We start from the raw sequence: 27,764 nt of genomic DNA, 5'->3' as shown, positions 1-27,764 counted from the left end.
CATCTTCCCTCCTACCACTGTATTTTATAATTTTAATCACTATTCAAAGTTTACATTATTATCCTGTATTCCATTCATAGCTGAACCACGTAGTACCTTTGCTGTTCAAAATTACAGTCAGGGATCCAGCAGCACTGGGCTCCCCCGGGAGCTTGTGAAAAATGCAGAATCTCTGGCCCAAGCCCAGAATTGGAATGCATTTAGGAAGATCCCCAGCTGATCTCCAGAAACACTCTTGAGTATGCTATGGTTATTTTTTATTTCTTTGGGGCTAATTTTTTTTCTTTTATTTGCTCAGTTTTCTGAATATTTGTCACTAACTCAGCCATAAACTATCAGTTGTCAAAACGTCCTTACAAATAGTTTGTTCACATCAGATAGTTTATTTTTTTTGTTTTTTATTAATTTATTTTATTTTTATTTTTGGCTGCATTGGGTCTTCATTGCTGTGTGCGGCCTTTCTCTAGTTGCTGCGAGCAGGGGCTACTCTTCGTTGTGGTGAGCAGGCTTTTCTCATTGCAGTGGCTTCTCTTGTTTTGGAGCATGGGCTCTAGGTGCGCGGGCTCAGTAGTTGTGGCATGCAGGCTCAGTAGTTGTGGCTCATGGGCTCTAGAGTGCAGGCTCAGTAGTTGTGGTGCATGGGCTTAGCTGCTCCATGGCATGTGGGATCTTCCCAGACCAGGGCTCGAACCTGTGTCCCCTGCATTGGCAGGCGGATTCTTAACCACTGCACCGCCAGGGAAGCCCAAGTAGTTCATTAATTTCATCTTTTTAAAGAAGTCTCTTCTGGAGCCTTTCACCTGGCTCTAATCTCTACTAGCTACCCTTTCCACCCAGTGCACAGCTTCACTCAGGGCTCTCTCTTAACCATCATTCAGAGTGTGACTCGCTTCACTACTTTGCTGTTTTTGGATATCCTGTATTTCTGCATGTTATGTATTCTTCCTTGAGTTACTTCCTTGTTTTGTGTAGCCCATCTTCAGGATCTTCCTGGGAAAAATGTAAGGGAGGTAAATGTTCTTAGACTTTGCATATCTGAAAGTGTCATCATTCTACCCTCACACTGTTTGGCTGGGTATAGAACTAGAATTGGAAATCATTTTATTTCAGAAGTCTAAGGGCATTGCTTCATGGTCTTCTGTTGTAGCCATTCTAGTTCATGATCTATCGTGACTCACATTTTTCTTACTGAAACTCAGATCTCAGTATTCTTCAATATCACAATAGTGTGCTTTGTGTGGGTCTCCTTTTGTCTATTGTACTGGGTACCTAATGGGCCCTTTCAATATGGAGACTTGTGTTCTTCAGTTCTGGGAGATTTTCTTGAAAATTTCATTGATGATTTTTCTCCCCTTTCTGATCTTGGAATTGCTTTTTTTAAAAAATTAGACCAACAGCTTTATTGAAAGATGAGAACAGAGCCCCTCTTCCCCCAGGGTCCTTGTGGCATCGACCTCAGGCTCTGAGCATCCAGGCATCCTATAGCCGGAGAGCTGATCTTGGAATTCCTTATTTGAATATTGGACCTGCTGGGCAAGTCCTAAAATTTTCTTATCTTTTTTTCTTCTTATTTCCATTTCTTTGTCTTTATGTTCTGTTTCCTAGAATTTCTCAGCTTTATCTTCCAACCTTTCTATTGAACTTTTCATTTTTCTTGTTATTTTCAACTTCTGTAAGCTCTTTTGTCATCTAAATGTTTCCTTTTTCTAGCATTCTATTCTTATTTCATGGATGTAATTTCTTCTTTCTTAGAGGGTATGGTTTATATCCTTTTACTTCCAAGTCACTTTTTTAAAAAATTGTTTTTATTTAGATCCCTGTCATGTTTAAGTGGCTTTCCTTAATTTTTTTTTTAAGAGTGAAAGACCAAAAAAGTTGATTGGAAGTTCTGAGCACATAAGAAGGGCTTGCAGACTGTGAGTTTCACTAAAGGGATATCTGGCTGAGACATTTTAGGGGAAACTTCCAAGATCAGAGGTGTTTTCTCTTAGGCTGATGTGCTTCCCCAGAGAGAAGTCTAAGAAGCTTCCAGGAGGATAAAGATGTGGGAGCCTAGTCGGAGAAGGCAGGGTGGGGCTAATGGGTCTCAGCATTTAGTCGCTCAATCCTGTTTTTAATGCAACTTCCCTCCCTTAACTCTGCCTGTGTCCCCTACTCCAAAGATCCTCTTACTATCTCGAGGATAAACCTCCAGTCTTTACTTGGATATAAATAGTTCTTCCCTAAACCCTCTTTTTTTTTAGTTTCCTCCCAACATTAAGGTGCTCTTTGCAGTTATTTTGATATTGAGGGTAACTATAATGAAATTTCTGTACCCAAAGAGAGACTAGGTGGGGTAGGCAGAATGGGCCGCTCTCCCTACCACTTGCCACCCCCGCAAAAAAAAAACAAAAACAAAAAAAAACAAAACCACCTGTGAGTATGTTACTTTACATGGCAAAAGGCTTTGCATATGAGATTAAGGATCTTGAGCTGGAGAGAGTATCCTGGATTATCCAGGTGGGCCCAATGTAATCACAAAGGTGCTTATAAAAGGGAAGCAGAGGTCAGAGTACCAGGTAGCCACAAACCGAGGAATGCAGGCAGCATGTAGAAGCTGAAAGCAGCAAGGAAATGGATTCTCCCCTATAGTCTCCAGAGGTAATGCAGCCCTGCCAACCTCTTGGATGTCTGACCTTCAGAACTGTAAGCTAATACATCTGTGTTGTTTTAAGCCACTGAATTTGCAGTAATATGTTACAGCAACAATAGGAAACTAACACACCAGGTGAACTAATGAGCTAAGACAAACTCTCCAGACCTTGGGATTCTTGACCTTACTAGTAGTCTCTACCAGTAGTTCTTGTTGGCAAAAAATCAGTCTATCTAAGAAAGAACGGGAAAATTTTATTCAAGCCAAATTTGAGGATTGAGCATCCTCAAACCCGGGAAGAGCATCTCAGAAAGCTCTGAGAATTGTCCTGCCCATTAGAAGTCAAGACACAGTTTATATATGGTTTTTTTGGAGACAGAGGGCTGTATGTTAAATGATGTGTTTGTACTTGACAGTTTTCATAATCCAGATCTAAGTGCCATCGTGGTGGGTCATGTGAACCTTTACTAGCTCAAGAAGGCCTGTTATCTTTCAAGGAGTTGTCTTGTTGATGCTAGGAGAATGTTGCTATTTATGGTTGAGCAGGTATTCCTGCTGATGGGGGAGCTTTGGTCAATGCATAATGTGGCTACACAATGCACACTGGGGGGAGAGGGGAGACCAAAGGACAGAGAAGAATTTTTATGTTTAAATTTTTCTTGTCTTGCCATAAATACGAATTTTATTTCACATTCTCAACCCTGGCTGCATATTTGAATCACCTGAAGAGTTTTAAAATACTGGCACCTGGGTGTATAGTAGATTAATGTTAGAATTTCTGGTAGTGGAGGCAGATACCAGTAGTATTTGAAAGCTGCTCAGATGATTGTAATGCACAGCCCAGGCCTGAAAACCTCTGTATACTAAGAGTAACCCAGTGGTTTTGTGTCAAATTGTGATTCCTGGATCATTAGCATCACCTCGGATCTTGTTGGAAATGCAGATTTTTCAGCCCCACCACAGACTTCCTGAATCAGAAACTTTGGGGATGAGGCTAGCAATCTGTTTTACCAATTCCCGCTCCCGCAACCCCCGCCAAGAAATCCTGATGCACACAAGTTTGAGAACCACTGATTTGACCAAATAACCTCTTTATTGCTCTTAATTCTCTGAGGTGTGTGTTTACAAAGATACTTTATAAGCTAATATTGTAGTAAGCAGCCAGAAAAACTTCTAAGTAAGGTCATTCTCAAATATATTTACTTTCTCCTGCTATATTATATAGAACTGTAATATTTGATGGCTAAGGATGTGAATTGTATCTATTACTCTAAACACCATGATTCTAGACATAGAGACATGTAATAAGCAAATGTAGGAGATGAAGCTGACCAAAGTACGCCCTCCAGAAGTAGGTATTTTTAATAAAATCCCAAATTCTTTTCTTGGTCTCTTAAAGTACAGAGTGATTTGGAGGCACATATGTGTTTACTACATCAAAATATACTTACATGCAATAATAACACCAACTAGTAGTTGTATGTGACTGTGTGTAATACATTATGCCAGTAGAAAGCTGTACAGCTGACAGCTATCACAGTCAACTATCCAGTGATAACTTTGCAAACAAACGGCTCTCCAGAGCTGCAGTTTTGCAACTGGATATTCAATCAACCGCAGATCGTGTAGTACTGTAGTATGTATTTATTGAAAAAAATCCGTATGTAAATGGACCCGTGCAGTTCAAACCTGTGTTATTTCAAAGGTCAAGAGTAGTTTATGTTTCCTCTACATCTAATGCTAATTACTGGTAGAAACTCTTTTTTTGGTTGGTATGTTTTTAGGGAAAGTCTTTCCTCTGACAGGTAGTTACCACCGGGGGAAAATTACAGGCCAGGTGAGGAATGGGGTCAATAAACAGCAGTGTTTAAGGTTCACTTATCTGTATTTACTTAAGATTTTGCTTAAATTATTCTAGATTTCTTTTAAGCCCCATCAAATAAAATGAACTAAAACAGCTCAATGAGATAACGGAATTTTATTTACATCCATTTTCATTTACTATATCACATCTTCAGGATAGGTGGTAACTTATTTAAAGGCTATGCTCATGTTCTTCAGGCTGTAGGTACAAGACTCCCCAGAGTAGCAGTAATTGTCAATCAGGAGCTCTTAAGTAGGAGAAGAATTGTCGTAGGAATTCTTTGCCTTTACATATCCCCGAAATAGCGTTCATGTATAAACAAATGCTTGTCTTATAGCTAGACACAGGCTCGATTAGTTTTTCAAATTCTCTAGCCATGGCAGTATCTTATTTGGGAAAACTAAACTGAGACAGAATTGCTCAACTCATAAGTTCTCCTGACATTAATATGTACACGTTGACTGCCAAAAAGAGTAACTAAAATTTCTTACAGAAGGCACTGTAGGATAAAGCTATAGGGATTTTAAAAAAAAAATTGCATTCAGAATTTTCTTAGTAGTTTTAAAACTGGTATTAGCCTGTAAGTAGTTATGAGCAATAGTAACTTGTATGCTCCACCCTGCCTGATACTTTGTATACTAAAAGTTACATATTTTGTATACTAACAATCTGATTATATATTCTGATTAGCTAGAAGTTGCTAATTTTCATTCTTCTGCCACCAAGAAAAGCATAGTTTATTTACAGGGAAAGGGATTTAAATACTCCTAGAGGTACTTTTTTTAATCTTTAACCTAAGGCTTGATTTTCTTCCAATAACAACTAATTCTGTTTGCTTTCTAAAAGGTTTTTATTTTTTAAGGTATGGTTAATAAGATGCCTGATCATCACATTCCCCCCCCAAAAATATTATTATAATATTGGGTGTGATATTATCCATATTATTATAATATTAGGGTGATATTATGCCCTATTTTTGATATCTTTTGATATTTCATGAGAAATGATTTCATGAGACATCATTATGATTTTACCTAATTGTTATCTAAAAGGGACGTAATCACCTTTATTTGCTTTAAGAACTATTTTACAGGCCTGGATATTTAATTTTAGTTTTGTTAGGCTCTTGTTTTGGTCAGTTTAGTCTAATTCAGAAGCATCCTAGCAGTATGGTTGGTGCAAAGCTCAGATTCTGTAGTACAGACAAGTTGTCAAGGTCCCTATAAGCTATGTGGCTAATCAAGCTAGTGACATTAATTTTAACTTTGTGTTCTGTACTTAAACTATGAGGTTGTATGCAGTTTATCAAAATAACGCATAAAGGTGAAGGCGTGTAAATGGACTACAAATGATTCTGATTTGTAAACTAGGGAAGCGTCTGATGTTTGACCATAAAGGCCAGGGAAAGAAGGTGAAGGCCGTTTGTCTTAACCACTGCCAACTGGATTATGGGTTATATCACACTTCCTTTCTTCTCCGAGAATTGCTCTTAGAGCCTGGTGTCATCATTAGCATGTAGTTGCTAATGATAAAAACAAGAATGTACATGTAATCAGAAGTGGGCAAGCCTCCGGAGGTTCCTTAACTGCTTTTAAAAAGACTGGAAAAGAAACAAGACTAAACCAATATATTATTCAGCTAAGAAGGTGAAACCAGGGATGGTTTCCACTATAGCATCTTAAAAACAGACAGATTGAAAGCTTATCAGCCAATTTTTAAAGAGCTACAAGACAATATTAGTAGTTCTACAGAACTGGGAGCTGTGATGTGTGTGTGTACATTTCCCCATTTATCACTCAACTGTGCTTTACAAAGCTGTTTTTGTATTCAGCTGCTACAATGTTAGGAAAACCACCAGGCCAACCTCCAGTTCAGCCTCATTTATCACTTAACTGTTCATATGAAACATTACTCATGTGTATTGCTTTTCTGAAGTATTATTCAGATCACACCAGCACAGTGGAACCTTCAGCCTTCGGCAGGAGCTCCCCATGAGCATTATGCACAGACAGTAACACTTCCCTATGCGTGTGTATGCACAAATACATCAAAAACATTTAATACAAAATTGTACTTTACATGAAGTAGACCGTTATAGAGTATCCTAAAAGTACAGAGAAAATGCATGCAGAGAGAGCCCACTGAAGTACAAAGCCTGTAGGATATATAATTTTAAGTTTATATTTCCTGCAGGATGGTGACGTTATGTCTTTTCCTACCCAGAGGCAAAATGTACTTTCCAAAAACTTGGACACTGCCCATTACATTAAATTTAAATGCTCCCTGTGTATACAGACAGTAAAAGTAAGCAAAAAAACTTACACATTCCTTTTTTTAATATATCAAAAATGTTTCCAAGGCAACATTATTAAAATGATTATACCACAGTTCCTAATATAACATCAAGCTCTAAAAGGAAGGTACAGAGAGGGCAGAAAGGTTTCATCCAGTCAGTGATTTAGGTGCTCTTCTTTTCTTCACCCAGTAAATTCACAGCAGCTTTCTTGGCTGTTAGGAGGAAAGAAAATTACATCAGAGCTACTTGCAATGCGGTTCTGTGCCTAATGTAGCTACTAGATTAACAACTTGAATGACTCATGCTCAGATGAGAACATACCGAGGTTCGTGGGCAGGGCTAGGAGAGTTTCCCGGAAATGGACAAGAGACCTCTTCAAGGGCAAATCCTGAGTACCTGAGCAGAGTTACTGAAGGTCGTCTGGCCTAGCCCCCTTGTAGTGACTGTCACCTAAGCCATTGCCCTCTGTCCTTTAAGTATCACAAGAAGTAGAGATTCCTTGAGCGTATAGTGTCCCCTGTACATTCAAGAAATTCTCCTTTGTGTCTGGGTGCTCACCTGTACAATTTCACTATGTCTCAATCTGATGACAACAGGGTCGGCTGTCTATGCCTTAGTGACAAAAATCAGAGAAAATCATCATTCCCCGAATCAAGAAATGACGGAATACTTATATGCATGTTTATGTTCTATCGTTGTGCCACCATTTCCTTGTATGATGGGAAGAGTTTGCTGTAAGTCTTCAAGTTCGTGGCACAAAGCTACATTCATCAGGAAAATATTCTTACATCTGTGGGAGATTAAGCCCCGCCTACCCTGCCTAATTACCAAGTGGCTTGGAATGTGCTGTAAGAACGAGTGTGATATGTGTGATGGGGCAGCGGGGAGTGTTCTGGAAGCCTCCAGGCCTCCTGAGATTCCACAAACTGCAGCTGTTCTTGATGGAGCCCCAAGGGGAATGCCAGCCAAGGAGACCCTCCTTGTTCACCAGCTGCCTGACAGCTGCTCTCCCTTCACTCAACTAAAATTGCTGAACAAAGTTTACACAGAAACTGCAGCTTCTCTCTTAACTAGCCTTTTGCAAAAATGTCCTTTTTGGAGAATCCAGAAACTCGGAGAAAAGTCTAAAATGTGTCAGCACCTAAATTCCTCTTAACTTATTTTCATTCTCACACCTCTGTTTAGGAATGTATCAAAGTAAAATCGGATTTCAGAGTACTGAGATCTGAGAGAATCAAAGACTAAGAAATGTGGGCAAACTAGACAGAAATGACATCATCAGAGGTTGCTGGTTAGGCTAAGAGCAAGGAGGAACAGTTAAGAAATCTCTTAAAAAGGAACTGGCGATCCCAACGTGGGAGGATGTGAAGAAACTGTAAAAAACATTCTGAAGGAGACTGGAGCCATGTGCCCAGGAGCAAGCGTCGGGAGGGAACGGCCTGTGATGGGGGGGAGGGGAGAGCACACCACTGCTGGGACACACAGCTGCTGGGGGACCGTCTGGGGGATCTTCCTTCCCCAGGGGCCAGGTCACCTCTTGTCTCCCACTTTCTCATTATTGTAGAACTTTTTTTTTTTTTTAATTCTCTAATTCTATGCCCATTCTCCACTTTTTAAAACCCTTACTGTGCCCTCTGGAATTTAAGTCCCATCATTAGCGAGATCTCCTCTATCCTCATCCATTTCTCTGAATGTGTCCTTTACCTTGTTGCTTTTACAGAAACCTGGCTGTCCCCTAAGGACACTGCTTTCTCAAGTGTCGGCTGTTTTTTCCTTCCATGACCCTGGTACTACTGGGTCTGGAGGTCCAGAAAGCGCCCTTTGTTCTTCAGGGCCATGTTCAGAATCTCATGTCATCAGATTATCTTTCCCACTTGCCCTTCTTTTTCCAGTCCGCTGACCCTTGGGCTGTGCTGCCTCATTTCTTTAAGATTTTACCTCCAAACTTAATATCACTCTCTAGCACTACTCTTACTTTAATTATCAGTGATTACGATATTCTTCCAGTATCCTGGCCTCTTGGTTCCTCCCCTCCAATAACCTTGACATTCCACCCTACCTGCTCCAGCCTACCTCACGTCCTCACTATCACAACCAGTAATGGCTGCCCCTTTCTGGTCTCAGTGCCGAGCGTCCCAATCCACCATCACCTCCTATCTTTGCAGCCCGCTCCCTCTATTTTCCTGACTCCGAGTTCTTCCCCCGCCACCTGGTTGTATAATCCATCGATTCTATCGCCCCTTTCACTGTTCCTCACTTCCCTTTTGTCCTCACTTCCCTCCTCCACCATCAAACATGAACCACTCATTAGATCCCCCTTCAGAGTTCCTACTTAACCAAGTCAACCCGGACGCAGCTCTCCATCTATCCCACAGCTGCACCCACGCAGCTGGAAATGTGGCTGGGAAAGAAGACACAAGCAGACTACGCGGCCTCACTGTAAGTTCAGGAACACAAACCTCCAGTGAGCCTCTAATGCCCCCTGGCGATCACACGACACTGACCCAGTCCATCCACTCTCCCCTGTCTTAGAGCGGCCAGCACACTACAGTCACACTCACTGGTCACCGTGTCACCTCTGGCTGCGTGTTGCGTGAAGCAACAATGGCAGGGTTGAGTAGATGCCACAGAGACCTGACGGCCGGCAAAAGCTGAAGTATTTATTATGTGACCCGTTACGGAAAAAGCTTGCTGACCCTCGTCCTAAGTAACTATTTTATACCATCTCCCCTTTCTATCACCTCCTTCCCCACCCTCTCTCAGTTGACCTTCTTTCTTCTTAGTTTACTGAGGAATTTGAAGTGATGAGAAAATCACTTCTGTAAGCTCTCACCATCACATACGCTCAGCTACCAGCATCTTCACCCATCAACACTGATTCCCCTCCTATAATTCTAAACTGTTCCCGCTCCTACGACCGATCCCTCTATTTGTACTCTAGACCCTGTCTCCTCTGGTCTGTTCCAGGACAGAGCTCCAGCAATTCACCTTCTCACTCCTATCATTTTTTTGCTCTCTACTGGATCATTCCTATTAATTTTCAAACCTACTTTGTTTCTTCTACCTTAAGAAAAAGAAATAAACATCCTCAGGACCCTAGTACCTTCCTCCAGTTACAGCCCCATTCTTCTACTCCTCTCTGCGGGAAACTTCTCAAAAGACTAATCTACGTTCTCTCATGCCCTTCCTCCCATAAAATCCATTCTGATCAGGATTTTGCTCTCGCCACCCCACAAACTCTGTTTTGTCAAGACCACTAGCGCCTTCCTCACTGCTAAATCCAAGAGTCAGTTTTCAGCCCTTATCCTCCTTGACCCGTCTGCACCATGTGGCCACGGACCCCTCCCTCCTCTTTGAAACAGTGTCTTCACTTGGCCCCAAGGATACCACAGTCTCGAGCTTTCTTGCTTGCTCAACTGGCCAGTCCTTATCAGTCTGCTTTTTTGGTTGCTTCTCATTTCTTCAATCTCTAAATATTGGTGGCCACAGGGCCCAGGCCTCAGACTTCCTCTTTTCTAACTACACTCACTCCCTTGTGATCTCATCCAGTCTCATGCTTATTATACTGTCCATATGTGAGTAACACCCCCACCAAATTTCTATCCCTAGCCCTGCCCTGTCTCCTGAACTCTCAACATCCATATCCACCTGGCTGTGCCGACTTCTCCATGTACCCAGGAGACACAAAGGTATGTCCAGAACTAAATTCCTTATTTTCCCCTCTACACCTGTTAATACCCAGTCTTCCCCAGCTCAGTGGCAATTCTATCCTTCCATGTGTTCAGGCTAAAAACGCTTGGCCTCGTCCTTGACTCCTCTCTCGTACTCCATGCCTGATCCATAAGCAAATCCTACTGGTTCTAACTCCAAAACATATCAAGGATCTGACTTCTCACCTCCTACTGCTACCACTACAAACAAGTCAAGCCACCACCACCATCTTCAGCCAGATCACCGCAATAACCTTTTAACTGGTCTCCTGATTTCCTTCTTGTCCCCCTTCAGTCTATTCCTAATACAGTGGCCAACATAAGCCTGTTCCAACAGAGGACGAATCATGTTGCTCCTTTGCTCACAGTTCTCCAGTGGCACCCCATCTCACGCCCATCTCACGCAGAATAAAAGCCAAAGCCCTTACAACAGCCTGGAGGGCATTATATGATCTGTCCTCTTCCAGCTCCACTCCCCAACCTCTCTGACCTTGTCTCCTTCAACTCTCCCTCTAGATCACCCCCTACCAATCCTACTCTGCCCGCTCCCGGCTTTTGCACATGCCATTTCTTCTATCTGGAGCTTTCTTCCCCATGGTTCCTACCCTTAACACTTTCAACTTTGACTCAGTAGAGCCTTCTTTGTGAGGATTTGCTACATCACTCTATTTAAAATTGTAACCTTCCCTTCAGCCCCTGGCACTCCCTATCTTTCTATCTGCTTAATTTTTCTCTGTATCATCTGCTAAGTATGCCATATAACTTGCTTTTCAATGGTATTGTCTCTCTCTCTCTCTCAACAAGATTGTAACCTTCATGAGTTCACTATGGGCCATTGGTCTGTCTGGTTCCCTGGTTCATGCCCAGTGCTATGAACATGCTTGGCACATATTAAGCACCTCAACAAATAAGTATTTGAATGAAAGGATCAGGAGAGCTGAGAGAGAGGGCATTCTCTTGGCCCTCTAACAAAAGCAGTGTGAACAGCATATTAAGCAGTTCAACCTGAAATGAAGTAAAGAGACTGCACTTGTGTATAAATACAGATGACTCTCTGAAATCTCTACCCACCAAAGGAAAGTCATTTTTCCTAATGTGCTGACCGAATGATGTGTTTTATGTGACATGGTAGAAGAATGTCGGGAAAAGTAAAGGCAACAGGCAAAGTCTTGGGAAAGAAATCCCAGACTAGCCCTGGCACACGGCTGAGGAAAGGTTATAGGACACGAAGTGAGGAAGCTTGTTATGTGGGCTCAGTATATCCCATGTCCTCTCACATGCTGAATCAGCTGTCCCCGGGCCATACCTTCTTTAGAGATGGCATCTGCAGTCTCTTTGGCTTTGTCCTTCAAGTCATTCACCACGTTGTCCACCTGCGACTCGTGCTTCAGGAAGAAAGGACGGATGATGCGCGCGTAGAGCAGGTCCGCTCCGTTGGCCGGGCTGGGAGCCATGCACCACAACAGGAAGCCGCACTGCACAGAGGAGAGGCAGCATGGTGACAGAGGGCAGCGGCATCTGACGACACACGCTGCCACCACTACTCTGGGGATGGCACTGCCTCTGCTATTTGCCCCAACAGCATTTCCAGTGTTTCCTGCAGGATACAGGTGCGCTTTTCTTAGATGGAAAAAACATGACAAATAATGACCTAGTAAGGAAAAGCTGAGACTGACAAAAGAAAGGCAAAACACACCAAGTCCAGCAGCTTAACTTCCTTCCTAACTTGGACCACTTTTTAGTTGAGAGTTACAAGAGACTTTTATTAATTATAACTCTTAATCAATTAAAAAAATAGTATTTATCTGTGTGTGTAAACCCTGTCCACGTAGGTATCTATGAGGCTTGTTCTCAACAGGCTTACCTCAGTAAGTTTGTCACCTTTATTCATCCTGTTATAGAAAAAAATACCCTGGCCATTCTTGAATTCTTCCCTTAGTGGGATCTCAGTTTTGGGTAGATCTTAGCCTTCAAGGAATCTTTACAGTCAGCTGTTCATCATCTTTCACCTTGAATGTAGATATTATTCTTAACTCTTCCTTTATGGCTCTATTTTGCTATTGAGATGAAAAATTGACAAGAGTTCTACCCTAAACACTTACACAACAAGAACTGTCACACTATGTTTACTTTGAAAAAACCTTTACTGTTTATTCAAATGATACATAACTCAGCACTTTAAGTTGTCCAAGCAATTTATTCCGCTATAATGTAATGAATGAGCAAAAAAGGGAACATTCAGAATGATATGCTCATTTCCCTAGAATGTTTGATAAACAGCATACTGTGTTCTTTCAGCTTAAAAGCTTCTAACTATATTGTATTCCACACAGCATAGGTGACTCTATAAAAAACAGAAGTCATTTCTTGAGATTCCAAATCTGTAGTTTTTACTTCTCCTTAAAGTAAAAACCTTTCAACTTCTTATGCCATATATATTTATTTCTATAGTCCTTTTATTCCAAACCAAAGAATGTATTCAAATAATCAAGAAGCTACGTTCCTTTCTAAGATGGTCTTTTAAGTTTGCTCTAGAGATGCAAACCTGCTAAGGGGCTACTACTAATGACAGAGAGCTTGAGTTAAAATGCACACATTTGTGCCCAAAACTCACCCCAGCAGTACCACGTTGGCTCTGAGAAATTTCCATTACACTTTGAACTTCTATGACACTCAAAATACAAAACAAAATGCAGGTTCTAAACAGATTAGGGTCGGAGGGCGAGCTTTCAAAAGACAGGGGTTACCAGACTGGATTTTAAAAAAACAAACTATGGCTATATGCTTCTGATAAGAAACACACCAAAGGTAAAACCAATTAGGAACACTGAAAATAAGGAGATGAACAAAGATGTATCTGACAAATACCAACTCTCAAATTAGCTCATATATTATAGTAATATTAATAGTACATAAACATAAGGCAAAATAAGTAAACAGTGATAAAGAAGGAAAATAGTTAGTCAAGGAGAACAATTTGCCTGAACCTATATGTCTTTGAAATACGTAAATATATATAGGTTTGTGTTTTTTATATTTACAATTATATAATTTTAATTTTTATAATTATATATCACTTCCAATATAGCTTTGAAATGCATAAACTTGAAAGTCAGAATTATATAGATAAATGGACAAAATCCACAATCGATTTTTAACATTTCCATCAAAAATTGATATATCAAAAAACTAGAAATCAGTAAGAATACAAAGCAAAATACACAAAATTTAAAATCTTGATCTTAAGATATACACAGATCTCTCTACCCAACAAACTGGGGACTAAGAGAATTGTATACTACAGTATATAAAGGTAAGAGAACTGGGCTCAGAAAAGCTGGTTCCAGTCTTCTCACTAGCTGGGAAAACCTTGTGCAAGTTACCTAATTGCTTAAGTCTGTTTTGACTCTATAAAAAAAAAAATATTAATAGAAATTTTAAAATATCTACCTCATACAGATTTTGTAAGAAAATAAGAAACACTTGGAGCATCTAGCATAGTAAGGCTCTGTCCCTATCCCAAGAATACTGTGTCTTCTACCAACATCCATGAAACAGTAACAAGCTACCTCATTAGAGCTTTAAGCCAGGTAAAATCAAATCCCAGGACCAACATACACCCTTTTTAAACAATTATTTTGTTCTTACCTCTCCTTTTACTACCTGAAATGAAATGCAAAGTCATGACATACTTACATACACAATTACAAAAAAAAAAAAAAAAAAAACAGTATTCTAACTGGAATATAAAGAAAAAACAAAGTGAAAGTAATTTATAAAAAAACAATGTATTTTAAAATGTAAATATTCAAGCCAAACTATATTAGAAAACAACATAAAATAATAAGTAGAATCAGTGACTATTAACAGCTACAGACAAAATTTTCTCCATGTATTCCCAAAAGGTTGCCTGCTTTCCATATCAGACAATTCAGCCAAATGCAATTCATTGCCATAATCTCCAAGTTATGATTTTAAGCCAGCCCTCTCTTTACCTCTCCCACCCCTTACGTGTGACAGACTCCAAAACTCATTTACTGAAAATGGGATGTTCAGAGTTAGGAAAGCAAAGGATGGGAAAGCATGGCAGTAGGAAGTGGAAGGGCAAAGATTCAGACTGGCCATCTCGTAGTCTCACTACAGCTGTACGTGCAACCACCCAAAACTCCAGTGAGCCCGCACAGACACACAGTGGCAAGTAAGACCTTCTGTTACAGGTCCAAGCTCTTAAATGAAGCCAATTCCTTGAAATATCCTCAGTCTTTAGTGTGTGTGTGTAGCTCCACAGTTACTTTTAGTTTTCCAAGTGACTCTGCTCCAGCACACACTGGGCTTGGCCAGCCATCCTTGTGAAGATACGCCAGAGAAACCTGGTTTTCTGAACTGCACATTTGCATTAACCCGAAGCACAGAACTAAGTGTGACTGCAGTTTTCACTGGCTTTAGCTTCAATGTCCTCTGCTTACAGCCAGGTTATTAACAGGCAGACCCTAGAGACCATCTCTCTAGTTAACATTTCCCTGTGGTTTTTAGTATCCAAACATTCATGTTTTCCATCATTTGTTTTTTTGGGTTTTTTTTTTTCCGGCCACACACAAAGCATGCGGGATCTTAGTTCCCCAACCAGGGATGGAACCCGCGCCCCCTGCAGTGGAAGCGCGGAGTCTTAACCGCTGGACCACCAGGGAAATCCCTCCATCGGCTGCTTATATAGGTAACGCTAATACATACACACACACCTAAAACTTAATAAAATGATACACAGGAAAAGGAAAAGTTACATTCTTGACAGAACACCGGGATTCTGTGTGGACATTCTGAAGAGAATGCAGCGTCCAAGGGGACATGCCATGTACTACTTACTGCAAACAAAGCAATAGTTTCCCACCAACTGTATTAACTATTTGGAGAGCAGGAACTATGTGGATTTAGTTTTTAGCATCTAACATCCAATATAGTTGTTATTTATACAGGGGCATCTTGCTGTATTAATATTTAGGAAATTGGCATGGAGTTTTAAACTGACATGTAATACATTTTAATTGTTACTGTTTAAAATTGTAAGAAATAGTCTCCTGGCTCGTATTCCTACGTAGAATATCTAATTGTCAGGAATGGATTATTGATGTAGACACACATGCCCACAGGCCTCAAGGTGAAGTAGAAATGACTCACTGGGTTAAGAACCAGGAGAGTTGGTATCTGTTCTATGACTTTAGGTAAATCAAACAACCTCTCTAAGAGTCGATTTTCTCTTCTGCAGGATTTCTAGGAAAGTCACAAATTAAAAAACGTACAAGATAGTAGTAGTATTACCACGTCCTACAGTTCTTACTGTTGTTGAAAAATCTCTGAAATATTACCTGCCTATGCAGATAACAGCCCTTCAGCAACCCAGAAAAGCTGATTCATTCACCTTTTCTGGATGAATTAGCATGGCTACCAGACAGGACCAGAGCCAAGAGTCTACATTTCTGTACCTCTGCAATGTGATTAACTTTATAGGCTATTCTCCAGGCTGTTCAGTTAGTTCCTTCTGGTACCCTCTAGCTATCGTCTTGAGACAATAAAATAATTACTGCTCTTTACCTACATCGTGAGCATTTTCCAGTTCTCATATGAAGTAACTTTCTTGTATTAAAAATAAAGTTAATTACTATTCAACTCTCAAGGTGATATTCAGCCACCAGCTTTTACAACTCCCTTTTCTTAATCTATGTAACTATTCTACAGCCGAGGAGTACCCTGAGCTACACAGATCTGGCCATCCTTTTAATCAAGCTGCCCTCAAAGTGCCAGCTGACGATACTTCCAACAGCAAACACAAGCCCACTCAGACAAAGAGTTCAGACAAAGAGTCCGGGCACGCCATTTCAACTCAACTCTCGGCACTATTAGCACTGACACACTAAATCCTTAAATTACAAATTACAACAGGCCAGATAATTCTGTCTATGACTCTAATGCTGTCACTACTCAATTTTCCCCTAGAAGAGGTATTTCCAAGGTAGGGATACACTTAATATGCACGGTTTGGGACTAGCCTGGTGAGAACTGAGAGTTAATGTCAGAAAAAAATGTATTTCAACACTGACTTCCTGGTATGCTGCAATCACTTGATCAGAAACAGAAGCCTTTGGGAAGCCTTTGCAACATAGCCACGAGAATAGTCATGGGCTAAAGTTAAAACAGACTGCTCAGCATGCACAAATGAAAGGTAAAAACGAACATGGGAAGGGGAAGATTTTTCTATCTTTTTTGCCTCCTACAAAGTTAAGAAGAGAAATGTTATGCTCTCTGTCAATGGGTGAAACAATACAGGTGACGGTCTGGATCAGGACTTCAACTTGCCAAAGTTTATTCAACCTTGTTTTAAAAACAAATCTAGAAGATGATTCAAATGAGAGTAAAGATGAGGTGCAAAGATATTCATTGTAGCATTAGTTAAAATAGCAAGGTAGGGCTTCCCTGGTGGCGCAGTGGTTGAGAGTCTGCCTGCCAATGCGGGGGACACGGGTTCGAGCCCTGGTCTGGGAGGATCCCACATGCCGCGGAGCGGCTGGGCCCGTGAGCCACAATTACTGAGCCTGCGTGTCTGGAGCCTGTGCTCTGCAACAAGAGAGGCCGCGACGGTGAGAGGCCCGCGCACCGCGATGAAGGGTGGCCCCCGCTTGCCGCAACTGGAGAAAGCCCTAGCACAGAAATGAGGACCCAACACAGCCATAAATAAATAAATAAATAAATTTAAAAAAAAAAAAAAAAAAAAAATAGCAAGGTAAATGTCCTAAATGTCTATTAACTGGGGAATGAATAAGTTATTATCTATAATGGATTAGACATTTATGTCAAAGAATATTGAACGAGAAAATACTCATAATATTGTGTTAATTGAAAAAAAGTGAGTTATAGAATCATATATCATATATATCAGTGGTCCCCAACCTTTTGGGCACCAGGGACCAGTTTCGTGGAAGACAACGATTTTTCTGCGGGTGGGGGGGGGGCGGGGGGATGGTTCAGGTGATAATGCAAGCAACGGGGAGCGGCAGATGAAGCTTTGCCTGCTTGCCCGCCGCTCACCTCCTGCTCTGTGGCCCGGTTCCCAACAGGCCACGGACTGGTACTGGTCCACAGCCTGGGGGTTGGGGACCCCTGATATATATGGTTTCAACCATACATCGATGGTTAAGACAGTAACAACGGTCTTACATCAAGCAATTTATCTGCACGTTAAAAAAAAAAAAAGGAAGACTACCCTAAGATGATAACAGTGGTAGTCTTCCAAATACTATTTTCTTCCCTATCTAAAACATGCCCCAGCACACATGCACACACACACAACACAAATGCAAACAGTATGACAGCAGGGATTTTGTTTTATTCACCAAAATCCCCCTGACCTAGAACAGATTCTGGCACATAGAGGTTCTAAATAAATATCTGCTGAATAGAGAAATACACTACTTTCACAATCAGAGAAAAAATTTATTTTTAAATAAATACATTTATTTTTAAACCTTCTGTTCAAAGATGGACCTCAGAGCAAAGCTCTGAACAGGCAGGATCCACTTTTTCTAGCTCAATACATTGAACAGTATCTTCTCGACTAACCCTTGACGCCTAATCATTGGTTCCTCTTATATTCCTGCAATCTTATAGGCTGCTTTAGAAAAATGGGGGGAAAAGGCCAACAATACTAATTCTGCAAAAGATAAAATAGTAAACATGGCCTTAGTTGCAGGTCTCCTTTTCATCCTCCCACACAATCACCTTGTGATTGTAGCAATGGCGCAGGTAAGATCTATGTTAGTCCTTAAAATGGGATATTCTCCTACACACTCTGCAATTCAGAGACCTTTTCTCAGTCAGTTCACTGAAGCCACTCAGAATACGCCACTAATGCAGGAAGAAATCATTTTTATTGACAGCATAATCAATTTTTAATCATCTCAAGTATATTATCTATTTGGAACATATGCGGTAAATTCACTCTCTCATTCTGGATGCCGTGACATCAAACAGCTGGACGCTCACTACTAATGGATGTGCATTTGTTTTACTGTTAGGGAGGAAAATTTGTTGCAAAGCAATTTTTGTAATGTACTTCAAAATCAAATATAAATGACTTGGTGATTATCTTTTATTCTGGATACTTTCTACCTCAAGGGGCCTCCATTAGCAGAGGCGATCAGGAGCAGGCTGAAGTCGGGCTTGTGTTTCAGAAGTCTGAGGTCAGATACTGGTGTGAGTGGTTCTGCGGACGGGATACTGTTCAGGGCGAGCAGTGGGGCCCAAGGCAAAAGCCCAGTTTCCTTTTGTTAGAGACCGCAATGTGATGTCACTGCCGTTAGATGGATCTTATTAAGGGGTTCAAAAATATTTTAAGTTTAAAATATGGACATTCAAATTAAAGATTATAAAATTATTTTTATAAGTGCTAAATATCTTTGGATAACAAAAGCACACGAAAAATCCAGCAATCTCTGGAATCTTAAATCTTCCCACAGACCAATTTTTTTCCCATTTGTTTTGAAGGAAAAATTTTCAGCTATGTTAAAGGCGTTCTGTGGTAACAGCATTCAAAATTAAGAGAATATCCATGTTTTCATTTAAGCTTTTAAACTATTTAGCTTTTCTTTTTTTTAACCGTAAGTGGTTTCATACTGTAATATTCTATAATTTTTTATAATTAATGAATTATGCAAAATTTCTATATCTCTACAAATGGACCATTTCATTTCATTTAACTTGTATGGATGTACTATTAATTCATTTAACCATTTATCAGTTGACGGATCCTGCAGGGTTTTTTTTTTTTATAATTTTTATTTATAACCAAAAATGCTGCAACAAATGTCCTTATGCAGCTCTCTTATGCGTGGTGAATATTTCCTTAGGATGGATACTTAGAATTGCTAGAGTATCATTTTCATTTTGACAAGAAACTGTCAAAGCCTCCTTTAAAAAGGCTATTCCAATTTATAGCATTACCACCACACATCCATTTCCCAATGTATTCACCAATACCAGATATTCTCAACCTTTTAAATACCTGCCAATGTAACGAGCAGGTATTTAAATGTAATATGGTATTTCACTATTTTAACTCACATTTCCCAGATCACTGACTACTCATATTTTTTTCTCTTCTGTGAAATGTCTATTTATAACCTTTGTTCATTTTTCTCCTTTTCTTCTTACTTGTAAATGTTTTTATATATTCTGGATATTAATTCCTTACCTGGTGTAAGTGTTGTAAATACATCCTCCTAGTCTGTCATGATTTTATCTTTGCTTATACTGCCCACTGTCATATAGAAATTTCTGTCTAGTTTCTATACCTCCAAGTTAACAAACATTCTCCTATACTTCTTCTAAAACAGAGGTTTTGGCATAGAAGTCCTGCCCTGTGAGGCGCTGGGGAGAACAGCTAGGGACTAAGTAGCCAGGGCAGTTCCTCCTCAAGCCCTCCTGCTCCAACCCCTAGAGCTGTGACTTCCAACTTAGGAGCAGCTGCTTCTAGCGCTGCTTGGGGAGGAAAGGGTGACACCTGCACCTGAGGAGCTGTTCAGTGGGGGAAGGGTAATCACCTGTGGCTCTTCTGCTGCCTGGGAGTCCCCACCCTAGGACTCACACACCCCTACCCTGAGCTTATGGACTAGCATGGATCAGGGTGTGGCCTCCTCCATTCTAACACCCGATGGAATAGCTGATACTCCTGGAGGAGAAGGAACTTACAGGCCAAAATAACAAGGTATTTGAAAAGTACAACCAGTTCAAAACAGAGACAACACAATCAACTACAGATTCTATCAGCAGCAGAAATTTTAGAAGTGAACGACCAAGAATTTAAAAACAGCTATACTAAAAGAAATACAGCGACATGAAAGAAGAGCAAGAAAACATAGGGAAGAGCCAAGCAAAACTACTAGGTATGAAAAATATAACAGCTGAAATAAGAACACAATGTATGGCATAAACAGCAGAATGGAACAAAACTGAAAATTGGAAGATTGGATTGAGAAAATCTCCCAGAAAGAAGGAAAATACAAATAAATATGTTTGAAAAATAGGTAAGGCCAGAGGAAAAGAAAAAATATATCCATAATTACCAAGAATTAAAAATCAAGGTAATATCAACGTGGTGGCGGCTGTGGGGAAGGAGGCCAAAGGATGACAGAGCTTCTGCTGTCTAATTTCCTGTAACTACATTTTTTTAGATAGAAAATTTAAAAAGCAAGTTAATAGAAATGTAGACATTAGGACAAATTAAAACAACAAGGACACTCAAAATAGGCCTAAATATAGAAATAAGGAAACAATTATTGATTCCAGGGAAACTAAAAAACTGCAGTTAACACTGCATGTACATTATATATATACTATATGGCCCAACTAAACAGTGCTTAAGGAAGGAGGAAAGAAAGCCAAATCCTTATCTTCTGGTGGGAATCAAGAGCTAATGTGTAGGGACTTCCCTGGTGGTCCAGTGGTTAAAACTCCGTGCTCCCAATGCAGGGGGCCCAGGTTCTATCCCTTGTCAGGGAACTAGATCTTGCAGATATGCCGCAACTAAGACCTGGCCCAGTCAAATAAATAAATAAATAAATAAAAGAGCTAACGTGTAAAACATACAAATTAAAAGGTAACTAAACAAGGATATTATTTAGAAACAGAGGTAAATGAGAAAATAATCTGTCATAAATGAAGGGACAGCGGTTGCTTTTAAGGAAGGGCAATATAAGGGGCAGGAGTGCAGATCTTCAAAACTCTTCCAGAGCTATTTGAGTCTTTAAACTATGTCATGTGTAACTCTTACTAAAGCAAATACATAAGAGTATGAGGGAAAAGAAGAAGACCCAGAATTCATAAGATCTGGACTCACCACCCTCGGCAGCTTGGGAAGTCTGGGTCGGTGAAGCTGAGGAACTATTTACATCCTATGCAACTAACCGGAAGCAAGCCTCTTCCGCGGAAGACACCTGAGGAATCAACTGAAGACAGTCCATCCCATTCAGAGAAAAAGAACCAACCACTCTATCTATCAAAAGATGCAAACTTTTCATCGTCATTTGCCTTGGAGGCCAAGGCTGGAGTTGATACAGGTGCCATTAGGGACGAGTTCAACGTCCTACTCCCTTTCCTCACACAGTAGTAGCCAAGGCGAGTTCTCTGGCAAACACAAGGCGTGGCAGGGCTGATCCCAGACTACTGCACCTGCTAGAGTTATTAAAATGACTTCCTCAGAGAGCCCGTTTCACATCTGCTTTTTCCAAACCTATTAATAAGTATTTTATTCCAGAAATAATGACTCCAGCACACCACTGTGAATAATTGATGACTTGGTAACATTTACAATGTTGACGCATCAAACACAGACAACAGAGCATGAAGATAGGATCTTGGCAAACAGCAATGCTTGAGCTAGTTCACAGTATTTCCATCTTTTATTATTATCAAACACATTGTAAAGATACAATTGCTTTGGCTGTTTCCAAGACAATATACAAAATAAGTTAGACATGTTGAATCCTGTCTTCCTGTTTATTAATCTGAGGCAGAGCCACAGATGTCCAACATTCAAGCATCTGTTCCTATTGCTTGTATACAGGTCCTGAGATGGAGTTTATTTCAGGGGTAGGGAGCAAAGCAAAAACACAGATGGAAGAAAACGGCAGTTCAGGAAAGCCAACGTACCTTCAGCATGTAGTAGAAGGGGAACCATGACAGGAAGAGGTCAGAGAAGAATTCGGCAATGCTGAACACACCATACACTACCCAGTAGGTCAGCCACTGGGTATCATCTTCTTTGTTTGGACTCTCTATCGCTTTAATTCTGAAAGGCAATACAAAAGCAAGGGTATCATGTAATAAGATCTCAATGAGACATTTTCAAACATTATACTTTCACAGCTGCCCTCCAACACCAACTGAGAAACTCAGGCAAATGCATGCATCATGTCACTAGATGCAAAAGTACAACATTAAAACAGGCAGCAATGTAGAGATGTCAGGACAAGCCATTATAACTACCTGTTACCAGTTCTCTGGTTACCAGAGAAACCAGCACCAGTTGTCCCCTGGATCTCCACTCTGCTTGAGTCTCCACCAAGGCTCCAGGAAACACCACCAATGACTGGGAACTAGAGTAATCCCCACTCTCAAGTGGGGTCCTGCCACTAGGGATATATCAATAATTCACTCATGTAACTCAGTTCTTATGCACTTTTAATAACTGAAGTACATCATGGTGAGTAGGCATTCCATAAAAGACTTTCTGGAATATAGTTTAGGCACTGTCCAAAGTTCACAACACACTTCATTACAAAGAGGTGAAAACAAACATCATGGTGTCCATTTGGTTTCGACTGACATTACGTGATCCTCAGGCTGTGACCTTTCCTCCTCTTATCGGTTAATAATATGACTTTCTCAGTATCAACTAATGCTTAAACAAAATTCATCCTGTAAATGAATAGAACTAAATTTAAAATAACCTTCTTTTACTTCTGCATCACAGGAATTTCTTCCAGTCCTGGGAATCCCTTCATTCTAAACCTCAATTCCATAATTTTTTATCCTATCCTGATACATGCCTGGATACTTATCGTACCTGAGCTGGACTACAACAGTAAACTAGAAGAAACCTGAATCTTGTTTGGCCTATGCGATGGGTTAACTATTAAAAATACATTGGCTACTTGGTAACACGGGTTCACAAAGAGACAGGCTGATGAATCATGCTGAGTCATCCCCTAAGAAAGCCTCTGAATTAACTGGAAGTAGCCGTGGGTGTAGGTGTGTGTGCCTGCATGAGTGTTTTAAGAAGATGACGAAGGGGTAAAAGTTATAGCTGAATGAGATGACTGCTAATGAGGAAAAGGAGAGGAGGGAGTGATGAAATGAATGCTGCTTTGAGCATCAAGAATAAACACAGAATCATAAAATGAATTGAAGGCAGCTAATTATAAAATAATGGCTTCTCACATGTGGACTGTGTTTGTGTTTTAGCTTTCCTCAGGTAGAAGCTAGCTGATGTAACAGAAGGCCAAAGGAAAAGCGTAGGCAACCATGTGAACCAAAGAACTAACAAATGTATACCCTTCTCACGTAAGGTTTTTTTCCCCTCTGTGCTTTATTTAGTATAGAATATGGTTTACCTATTTATATTTAAGTGGATTTTTAAAGTTATCACTACAATAAAAACTGTTTCTTACACATCCATCCTGGGCAGAGGGGATACATAGTTATATTTCACTTAAGGTCTTAGTTTTGGGAACCAAAGCAGTCCATGACTAACCAGCAAACACACATCCACACACAAATATAAACTGAAACAAACATTTATGAAACCACTGATATTTTCAATTCCATTCTATGTCATTATTATTTTTTTATTGAAGTATAGTTGAGTTACAATGTTGTGTTAGTTTCTGGTGTATAGCAAAGTGATTCAGTTATATATATGTGTATGCATACATACTTTTTAATATTCGTTTCCATTATAATTTATTACAAGACACTGAATGGAGTTCCCTGTGCTATACAGTAGGACCTTGTTGTTTATCTATTTTATATATAATAGTTTGTATCTGCTAATCCCAAATTCCTAATTTATCCCTCCCCACCCCCACTCCCCCTTGGCAACCACAAGTCTGTTCTCTGTGTGTCTGTTTCTGTTTCGTAGATAAGTTCATTTGTGTCATATTTTAGATTCCACATATAAGTGATATCATATGGTATTTGTCTTTCTCTGTCTGACTTCACTTAGTATGATAATCTCTAGGTCCATCCATGTTGCTGCAAATGGCATTATTTCGTTCTTTTTTATGGCTGAGTAATATTCCAGTGTGTGTGTGTGTGTGTGTGTGTGTGTGTGTGTGTGTGTGTGTGTGTGTACACACACACACACACACCACATCTTCTTCATCCACTCATCTGTTGATGGACATTTAGGTTGCTTCCATGTTTTGGCTATTGTGAATAGTGCTGCTATGAACATTGGGATATGCGTATCTTTTCCAATTATAGTTTTATCTGGATATATGCCCAAGAGTGGGATGGCTGGATCATATGGCAACTCTATTTTTAGTTTTTTGAGGAATCTCCACACTGTTTTCCATAGTGGCTGCACCAATTTACACTCCCACCAACAGTGTAGGAGGGTTCCCTTTTCTCCACACCCTCTCCAGCATTTGTTATTTGTGGACTTTTTTTTTTTTTTTTTTTTTTTTAATTTATGGCTGTGTTGGGTCTTCATTTCTGTGCGAGGGCTTTTCTCTAGTTGCGGCGAGCGGGGGCCACTCTTCATCACGGTGCGCAGGCCTCTCACTATCGCGGCCTGTCTTGTTGCAGAGCACAGGCTCCAGACGCACAGGCTCAGTAATTGTGGCTCATGGGCCCAGTTGCTCCGCGGCATGTGGGATCTTCCCAGACCAGGGCTCGAACCCGTGTCCCCTGCATTGGCAGGCAGATTCTCAACCACTGCGCCACCAGGGAAGCCCAGTGTGGACTTTTTAATGATGGCCATCCTGACTGGTATGAGATGGTACCTCATTGTAATTTTGATTTGTGTTTCTCTAATAATTAGTGATGTTGAGTATCTTTTCATGTGCCTAGTGGCCATCTGTATGTCTTCTTTGGAGAAATGTCTATGTAAGGTTCTGCCCATTTTTAATTGGGTTGTTTGTTTTTTTGTTATTGAGTTGTATGAGCTGTTTGTATATTTGGGAAATTCATCCCTTGTCGGTCGTATTATTTGCAAATATTTTCTCCCATTCTGTAGTCTATCTTTTCATTTTGTTGATGGTTTCCTCTGCTGTGCAAAAGCTTATAAGTTTGATTAGGTCCCATTTGTTTATTTTTGCTTTTATTTCTATTGCCTTGGAAGACTGTTATGTCATTATTTTTAAGATGTTAGTCAAGATCCACAGATTCAAAAACAGAAAAACTACTCTAACAGTTCAAGTTCAGTCCTTCAAGGAATAAGCTCCCTAACTTACCAACAATATGAATTCAAAAGTTTCCATGTTGATACACTTGGAACACTCTATAGTAACACTGAAAAGTAGGAAGAACTCAAAATTGAACACATATATTGAACACAACTTTGTAGAAAAGCAAGGCCCAGGAAAAAAGACAGGAAAAGATCACAGAGTCTCATTAAGGTAAAGAGATTTTTTAAATAGAACTTCTATTATTGAAGCATTTAATGAGTTTTAATTTAAAATAGCACAATGTTCATTTTTTAAAATGTGTCTACATGTCATAACATCATAAGCTAGTCAGAACAAGAAGGAACGTAAAAGATAATCTAACCCACTCAGTGTACAGTTGAGGAACCTAAGACTCAAAGAGGCAAGAGAAGAAAAGAGCTTAATACTGGGATTTCCTGAATGCTATTTACGTATATACTTTCTTGTCCAAATGAGTGGATGCAAAATTGTGATTTATAAGCAAAATATATATTTGGTCATTCGAAAGACCAAAATATAGTTTTCCTATATATCTGGTCTTCATCCATGTTCCTGCACAGCTCCCCAAACCCTTGCAATTTCTGAAGTGTTGAGAGGGATAAAGGTGTCTTTTGTTATGTTAATGAGGTGACTTTTATAAAGCACATAAGGAGGGGAGCTGGATGTCCCTGGAGCCAACTATGTGATTAGAGGGCTGGAACTTTCAGTCGCATCGCTGACCTCTGGGGAGGGGAGGGGGCTAGAGGTTAAATCGATCACCAATGGCCAATGATTTAGTCAGTCATGACTATGTAATGAAGCCTCCATAAAACCCCAAAGGACAGCTTTTTGTCCCTTTTCAGAGAGCTTCCACGTTGGGGAACCACAATGCTTCCTTGTGCCACTGTGCTGGACCCCAAACTCCATGAGGACAAAAGTTCCTTTGTTTGGGACCTCGCCTATGTATCTCTTCATCTGGCTATTGATTTGTTTCCTTTTATAATAAATTGGTAATCTAGTGAGTAAATGGTTTTCCTGAGTTCTGTGAGCCATTCTAATTGAACCTGAAGAGGGGGACGTCGGGACCTCTGATTTATAGCCAGTTGGTCAGAAGCACAGGTTAACAACCCGGGCTTGTTACTGGTGTCTGAAATGGAAGGCAGTCTTGTTGGACTGAGCCCTTTACCTGTGGAATTTGATTCTATCTCCGGGTAGAAAGTGTCAGAACTGAGTTGAACTCTTGGACTCTCTGCTGGCATCTGAGAATTGCTTGTTGGTGTGGAGAAGCCTTCGAATTTGGCCCTCTGCACGTGGGTGATTCTTTGATAATGTGGTCTACTGCCATGTACCTATGCTAAATGGTATTTCAACTCACGTATCAGAATGAGGATGTATCAACTTTTCAGGCAACACAGGGGATTCAAGAAATCCTAAGATGCAATCTCTGTCCTTAAGGTCATTTGTAGTTTTTGGTCTTTAGCCAAAGTGGCAAAGCTAAAGAATGGGAAGGGTAGGAACCTAAAAATTATTTATTGTAACCTTGAGAATAGCCCTATGGAATAAGTAACGTTATTCTCATTTTTGAGAGGAAGAAACTGAGGCTTAGGGAAGAAAAATAACATGGACAGGGCACCCAGCTGCAATAGCAGAGACTGGGTTTACACCCAAGACTAACTCCAACAAAGCCTGTGTCTGTTTCTCTATCCCAAGCTGTTTTCCTAATTGGGAGAACCACTCACTACCCGACTGCACAGCACTTAGCAAAGTGTCTGGTGCTAAGTGGGCAGCTAATAAATTAAATATTTATTGCATAAATATAAATACAAAAGGAGTTCATAATCTTACTTTTGGAAGGGACCAGAGTCCTCTATTGGAGAAAATCAAGGCTTAGAAAGGTTAACTTGGGCACAGAGCAAACAGGAGAAAAGGTCATAGTCTCAACATCCAGATTCCTAAAGGACCATTCCACCCTCTATCCTGCTTCCTTGAGGTGGGGGGATCATTAGAAGTGAACAGGATGGGACCTCCCTGGTGGCTCAGTGGTTAAGAATCCTCCTGCCAATGCAGGGGACATGGGTTCGAGCCCTGCTCCGGGAAGATCCCACATGCCGCAGAGCAACTAAGCCCGTGCGCCACAACTACTGAGGCTGCACTCTAGCGCCCGCGAGCCACAACTACTAAAGCCCATGCGCGTAGAGCCCGTGCTCCGCAACAAGAGAAGCCACCGCAATGAGAAGCCCATGCACCACAAGGAAGAGTAGCCCCTGCTCGCTCCAACCAGAGGAAGCCCACGCACAGCAATGAAGAC

General features: G+C 40.5%; 1 protein-coding gene across 1 annotated transcript in view; it reads right to left on the bottom strand.

Annotated features, from left to right (window-relative positions):
- Positions 1-4,595: 4,595 nt before the first annotated feature.
- The window catches only part of REEP5 (receptor accessory protein 5), a 44,368-nt gene continuing 21,199 nt past the window's right edge, over positions 4,596-27,764 (bottom strand). The window contains exons 3-5 of the mRNA XM_007192101.2: positions 22,200-22,338; positions 11,809-11,977; positions 4,596-7,004 (exon numbers count right to left, since the gene is read on the bottom strand). Of these exons, the coding sequence (XP_007192163.1) occupies positions 6,955-7,004; positions 11,809-11,977; positions 22,200-22,338 (358 nt within the window). The 3' untranslated portion in view covers positions 4,596-6,954. The remainder of the gene's footprint in view (positions 7,005-11,808; positions 11,978-22,199; positions 22,339-27,764) is intronic.

The sequence above is a fragment of the Balaenoptera acutorostrata genome, chromosome 2 (genome assembly GCF_949987535.1).
Source record: "Balaenoptera acutorostrata chromosome 2, mBalAcu1.1, whole genome shotgun sequence".
NCBI lineage: Eukaryota > Metazoa > Chordata > Mammalia > Artiodactyla > Balaenopteridae > Balaenoptera > Balaenoptera acutorostrata.
The sequence above is the reverse complement of the archived record's forward strand: the minus strand, read 5'-3'. Positions and strand labels throughout refer to the sequence as shown.